Source organism: Dipodomys ordii, unplaced genomic scaffold, assembly GCF_000151885.1.
Source record: "Dipodomys ordii isolate 6190 unplaced genomic scaffold, Dord_2.0 Scaffold78, whole genome shotgun sequence".
Classification (NCBI taxonomy): domain Eukaryota; kingdom Metazoa; phylum Chordata; class Mammalia; order Rodentia; family Heteromyidae; genus Dipodomys; species Dipodomys ordii.
The window spans coordinates 7,817,408-7,823,268 of NW_012267294.1; the positions used below are offsets into that span (position 1 = coordinate 7,817,408).

Genomic DNA, 5,861 nt, shown 5'->3' on the forward strand with positions numbered 1-5,861 from the left:
AGCTCAAATGTTAGAACTGAACTGGATGGGAGGCTACCTAGCTGTATCTACTAAAGAATCACTTCTCTGCTATCCCTAGGATAAACTCTTCACATAATTTTAGAGCATAGGCACGATTTACACCTCAGGAAAGTAAGAGGATAAGTGGTTTCTGTTGGGTTTTCTCTCCACGCCATTACCACTGGGAACTAAAAGTCTGTGCTCACTGGTTACTTTCTAATCCTTTCCAGGGTTATACTGCCTTCTTCTTGCTGTGTTCTACTGCTGCACTGGCCATGACTGGGTGGAGATGCCTGGTGACAGGAGCAGGAGGGTTTCTGGGCCAGAGGATCATCAGCTTGTTGACAGAAGAAAATAAGCTACAGGAGATCAGAGCCTTGTACAGAACCTTAAGACCAGAAAACAAGGAGCTGTTATCTAGTGAGTTACCGGATTGAGCATTTGGCTCTAAAGTAAAGCCTAGGTATGGGGAAAGGGAGCCTTGTCTTACAAAAATAGTAAATAAATTAAAAAGCTATGCAGCTTCTCCCATAGCTTAGCCCATTAGGGGGAGTGGAAAATGGTACAGGAAAGTCAGCAATGAACTGATGTTTGGGGAACATGTTCTGCACTCTTGATGCTTGTGCAGCAGGTGGACAGATAGAGCCTATCCACATGGCACACTTCACCCCAGACCCTCGGTGACCCTGCGCACAGGGTGGGAGCCTGGCCTACTCATCTGGCAGTGAGGATTACAGAGAAAAGGCAATAGTCCCCAGGTCATGGGAGCAATGGAGAGCAGAGCTCTGGAGATAGTCAACCCTTAAGTCCCTTTCTTTTATTCCTGTGTACCCTTGAATGGCTATCTCTTTGGGGGGGTCAGTGGCTGTGGCTATACAGGCTTAGTTTGGTCAAAAGTGTGAGCAGGTAAAGGGGTGGCTACTTGTCTCTCAAAAGCCAACAATCAGGAGATAAGAAGTGGGTTGAAGGCAGTTGTCTAGAGGAGATAGACATGTTATCAACCCCAGAGGGCCATCTTGTGGGGTTTGGGGTAAATGTGGAGCTCAGACATAGCAGAGAGTTATATTACAGAGGCTGTGTGCTAAGGGGGTCTTCTTCATCCAAGGTATTTCCTCTGGCTAACCTCTGTCAATGTCTTGGGGACAGTGCCTGCCGTTCTCTTTAGACAAAACTGAAGATGAGGATGAGGCTTTACAAAGGACATCAGATGCCCTGGGTTCTGTAACTCTAAGTCAACAGTTAACATCTTAACCATTTACTACAGCTTTGTTTTAAAATTTAGAGTACTGAGAAAATGGAAAGGGACATAGAATTTGCGAAAGGACTGGGTGGGTAGAATGTCAAAGGGAGGTCAGGCAAATGTAACTCTATCAAGAGGCACGGTGGTGTGAACCTGAAATATCTGCTATGGTAAGAAGAAATACAAAAATTACAGTCTGACCAGGCAGAAGACCCCAGCTGAAAAAAAAAACTATAGGAAAAAGACTTGCAGGGGGAGAAGGTTATAGGAGATAATTGGTTTGCCTACCAAGTTAGAGATCCTGAATCCAATCTCTAGTACCAAAAAATAAAATAAATATTAAAAGAGTAAGTCAGTCAAGAACAACTTAATATCAAAAAGAAAAGGGTGTGATAGAAAGAATGCTTATATGTGTTTTTTTACAGTAGTTAATTTAATCTGCATGCTCTACCAATCCTTGGTCTTTCTTCCTGACCCTGATTTCCTCTCTAACTTTTCACATTTCCTGATTCTCGGGTCATCCAGTTCTTGTCTATCCTGCCTCAATATCTGCCCCAAATAATAATTTAACATTAGAATAATGACTGAAAATACAAAGCGCTATTCATCTGATTTATTATGCAACTTTTGAATATGAATTAATAGTACCTTTATGTAATTATAGCTTAATTTCTACCACATCAGTTTTCATGATGACTTAGGAAATCTCAAGGCTAGCTCTAGACCAAAATGACTTAACCTATAAAGCAATCCAAAAGTTTAACATTTGAGTTAAATATGTCCCTTATTGAATAAAACAAAAACAATTACAAAGACACAAAGCACAAGAAATGATAGAATTTTGGTTTTCAGCTAAGTTACCTGAAATTTTTAAGAAACAGAAATTATACCTCACAATTTTTAAATAGGCACACAAGACCCAAATAGCAGAGACAGAGGAAGTCAAGTGTGCATTTAGGTGTAAGTAGAGATAATTATGCCATCTCTAAAAAGTTTTTAAAGCTTATTTTTTTAAACTTTAATAACATCCTATCTTCAACCATATTGGATTTTTTTCTTCTGATCAACATTGGACCAAAAAAAATGTACTATGGATTTCCTGGTGAAATGTAGTATAGATAAGAAAAACTCTTTTCTTTTTTTTCTGGCTCAAGTTCTCAGGCTTGAAATCAGGGCCTCTGCACTGTCCTTTGGCTTTTTAGCTCCAAGCTACAGCTCTAGCACTTAAGCCACACTTCCTCTTCCAGCTTGTTGTCTGGTTATTTGGACACAAGAGTCTCACAGACTTTTCTGCCCAGGCTGGCTTCAAACTAATATCCTCAGACCTCAGCCAACTGAGTAGGATTACAGAGTTGAGTACCTGGCTTAAGAAAAAAAAAAACTTTTTTGACATCTGTCAAGGATACTACTATTTATATTATACCATCAGACGATAATCCTTGGCAGGCATCAGCAAGTCACTATATCTGTAATCCTAGCTACTCAGGAGGCTGAAATCTGAGGATCCCAATTTGAAGCCAGCCTGGGAAGGAAAGTCTATGAAATTCTTATCTCAAATTAACTACTTACACACACACACACACACACACAAAAACACCAAACTTGAAATGGAGTTGTGGCTCAAGCGGTAGAGTGCTAGCCTTGAACAAAACAAACAATTAAAAAAACCCTCAGGGACAGCACCCAGGTCCTAAGTTTAAGTCCCAGGAGTAGCATTTTTAAAAGTCATGTCTCAAGCAAAAATATATATAACCATACAGACAGAAGTACAAATAGATTCAAACTCCATGCTGTACCTGTGATTTCAAATTGTATACACCTAATTAAATAACCTGTTACTTAAAAATTAAAACTCGATCATAGGAAATATTTCAATACTGTTCATAACATTTCTTAAAAATGTTCTCTAGGGACTGGGAAGGTGGCTCAGTGGTAGAGCACTTGCCTTGCATGCATGAGGCCCTGGGTTCGATTCCTCAGCACCACATAAGTGAAAAGAGAAAAGCCGGAAGTGGCGCTGTGGCTCAAGTGGTAGAGCGCTAGCCTTGAGCTGAAGAGCTGAGGGACAGCACCCAGGCCCTGAGTTCAGGCCCCACAACTGGACCATCCCCCCCCCCAAAATGTTCTCTAGTCCACTCAGAGAAGAACTTAAAAGATATGACCAAAAAAAGACAGTCCTGCCTGTTTCTCCCTCAACTTCAAATCTACCTCCATCATTCATTCCCTACAGAACTAAATTCTAAATTCTTCCTCTTACAGCCAGCTCTTCACAATCTTTCCATTTTCTGTAATGAATTTGATGAACTTCCCACAGCACTCCTTAAAAATTATATTCGAAACACAGAGATCTGACTGTTCAGATTTCTATTCTGCAAGTGGATGTGTTTGAAGCACATGTTGTGGTCTTCCAATAACTGCTACAAATTCGTATCTCTAAGCCTTTGTTTAACGCATCACCTCCTCACAACATTTCCCCTCTAGGACTGCCCCTGGGCACCCAGGTAAGTGTCACCCAATCAGGAATCTTCACAGCCTGTACAGAAAGCTCCCCCTGTGCCCAGTCTCCTGTCCCCACAGAGCTGCAGACAAAGGCTAAGGTGACAGTGCTGGAAGGGAACATTCTGGATGCCCAGTGTTTGTGGAGAGCCTGCCAGGGAGTCTCAGTCGTAATCCATACTGCTGCTCTCATTGACGCCACTGGTGTCATTCCCAGACAGACCATCATTGATGTCAATCTCCAAGGTATTGTACCTCGGGGAGAGATGGGTCTCCAATAGCATCTCAAAGACTTTATTTAGTGTCTCAGGGCACAATTGCAGAAGTGGAGGTAGGGGGAAGAAGGAGGAGGAGGAGGAGGAGATGAAGAGGAAAGAAATGGGAAGGAGGAAGAAGTAGAGCAGAAGATGGAAGAGGAGGAGGAGGAAGAGGAGGAAGAGGAGGAGGAGGAGGAGGAGGAAGAGGAGGAGGAGGAGGAGGAGGAGAGGAAGCAGCAGCAGCTGTTGTATGATTAAATAAGTAGTGAAAGGTAATAGTGATGGCAAATTTGTAGCCATGCAAAAGTAGTTTCCAACTTTGCAAGTGTTTTACATAAAACAACACAGTTCTCCATGTTAGAGATGGGTGAAATATATTTGTAACAGGACAGTGGAAAGCATGTGTTAACCAAAATTTCAATAGGGTAAATACAAAGCAAAACTATGAGTCAGATTATATCAAATCAAGGATTTCTCTTCTATGGAGAAACCTATAGACAACATAATAAATGAGTAATTGATATCCAAATCCAACTTGGAAAATATACACCAAAAAATTGCAGGAAGCTGAACAGAAAAGGAACTATCGGTTCACACATACACACCACAACACACACATACCAAATAGCTAAAAAATTTATAAGAAGAAATGCAGTTACATATGTAGTTTTATTAAAACTTTAAGGAAAAAAAGAGGAAAGAAAGAATACACCTGTCTCTAGAATACACCCAAGGTGGGATGGAGGTAAACCCGAATCTGTGACCATTGCAGATAGTCTTGATTATTCCTTAACGGTAACACTGTGATCTCCACTGGCAGGTACCCAGCGTCTGTTGGAAGCCTGTATCCAAGCTAGTGTGCAAACCTTCATCTACACCAGTTCAATTGCAGTTTCCGGGCCCAACTCCTACAAGGAGACCATCCAGAATGCCCAGGAAGAAGAGAATCATGAATACACATCGACTGACCCATACTCACACAGCAAAAAGCTGGCTGAGAAGGCTGTGCTGGCAGCCAATGGGTGCACCCTTAAAAATGGTGGCACCTTGCATACTTGCTCCTTGAGGCCTCCATTTATCTATGGGGAGGGAAGCAAACATCTTTCTGACATAGTAAATAGTGCTCTCCAGAACAATGGAAACCTTGTAAAATTAGGTCCCTACTCTCTGGTCAACCCCGCCTATGTGGGCAACGTGGCCTGGGCCCACATTCTGGCCTGCAGAGGCCTGAGGGACCCCAAGAAGGCACCAAACATCCAAGGGCAGTTCTACTACATCTCAGATGACACACCTCACCAAAGCTATGATGACTTATATTACATAATGTGCAAAGAATGGGGCTTCTGCCTTGATCCTAAGCCCACCCCTCCTCTCTTCCTGCTGTACTGGCTGGCTTTCCTGCTGGAAGCAGTGAGCTTCCTGCTGCGTCCTATCTACGAGTACCGACCCTCCTTTACCCGACACTTAGTGGTACTCACAAACAGCGTGTACACCTTCTCCTACAAGAAAGCACAGCGAGATCTTGGGTATGAGCCACGCTTCAGCTGGGAGGAAGCCAAGCAGAAAACCACCGAGTGGATCGGCTCGCTCGTGAAGCTGCACAAGGGGACGCTGAAGTCAAAAGCTCAGTGAGGTGACAGATGGGGAGCTGAGTGTTGTCAGGGGGGTTGTCCCCATTTTCCCCTGGTCACCTCCAGAAAGGGACTGGGGCACAGGCCCTGATCCCCTCTTCCCTCTGACACCAGGGCCAATGAGGGTCACCCTGGGCCACCAGGAGCCTTCCCAGCCTGAGACCCACCCAGAAGCTTCCACCCTAACCCCAACACCCCGGTACACAGAAGAGCTGCTGAGTCTCACCTGCAGTGTCC

At 43.4% G+C, this 5,861-nt stretch overlaps 1 protein-coding gene across 2 annotated transcripts; it reads left to right on the top strand.

The window, feature by feature from the left end:
* The first annotated feature begins 275 nt into the window (after window positions 1-275).
* LOC105991917 (3 beta-hydroxysteroid dehydrogenase type 3-like) lies at window positions 276-5,657 on the top strand. Of its 2 annotated transcripts, XM_013024670.1 has the most exons (3): window positions 276-420; window positions 3,818-3,982; window positions 4,814-5,657. In XM_013024670.1, exons 1-3 carry the CDS (start codon window positions 276-278, stop codon window positions 5,623-5,625), a joined length of 1,122 nt encoding a protein of 373 aa, XP_012880124.1. In that variant the 3' UTR covers window positions 5,626-5,657. The 2 variants fall into 2 exon arrangements, with proteins under 2 accessions (XP_012880124.1, XP_012880125.1); XM_013024671.1 differs by lacking the exon at window positions 3,818-3,982.
* Window positions 5,658-5,861: the final 204 nt, after the last annotated feature.

Bases quoted from the DNA above. Each gene is read 5' to 3' on its own strand.
- LOC105991917 (XM_013024670.1), top strand. From the start codon at position 276: ATGACTGGGTGGAGATGCCTGGTGACAGGAGCAGGAGGGTTTCTGGGC. The intron at 421-3,817 runs GTGAGTTACCGG...CTGTCCCCACAG, and splicing joins AAACAAGGAGCTGTTATCTA to AGCTGCAGACAAAGGCTAAG. The intron at 3,983-4,813 runs GTATTGTACCTC...CTCCACTGGCAG, and splicing joins CATTGATGTCAATCTCCAAG to GTACCCAGCGTCTGTTGGAA.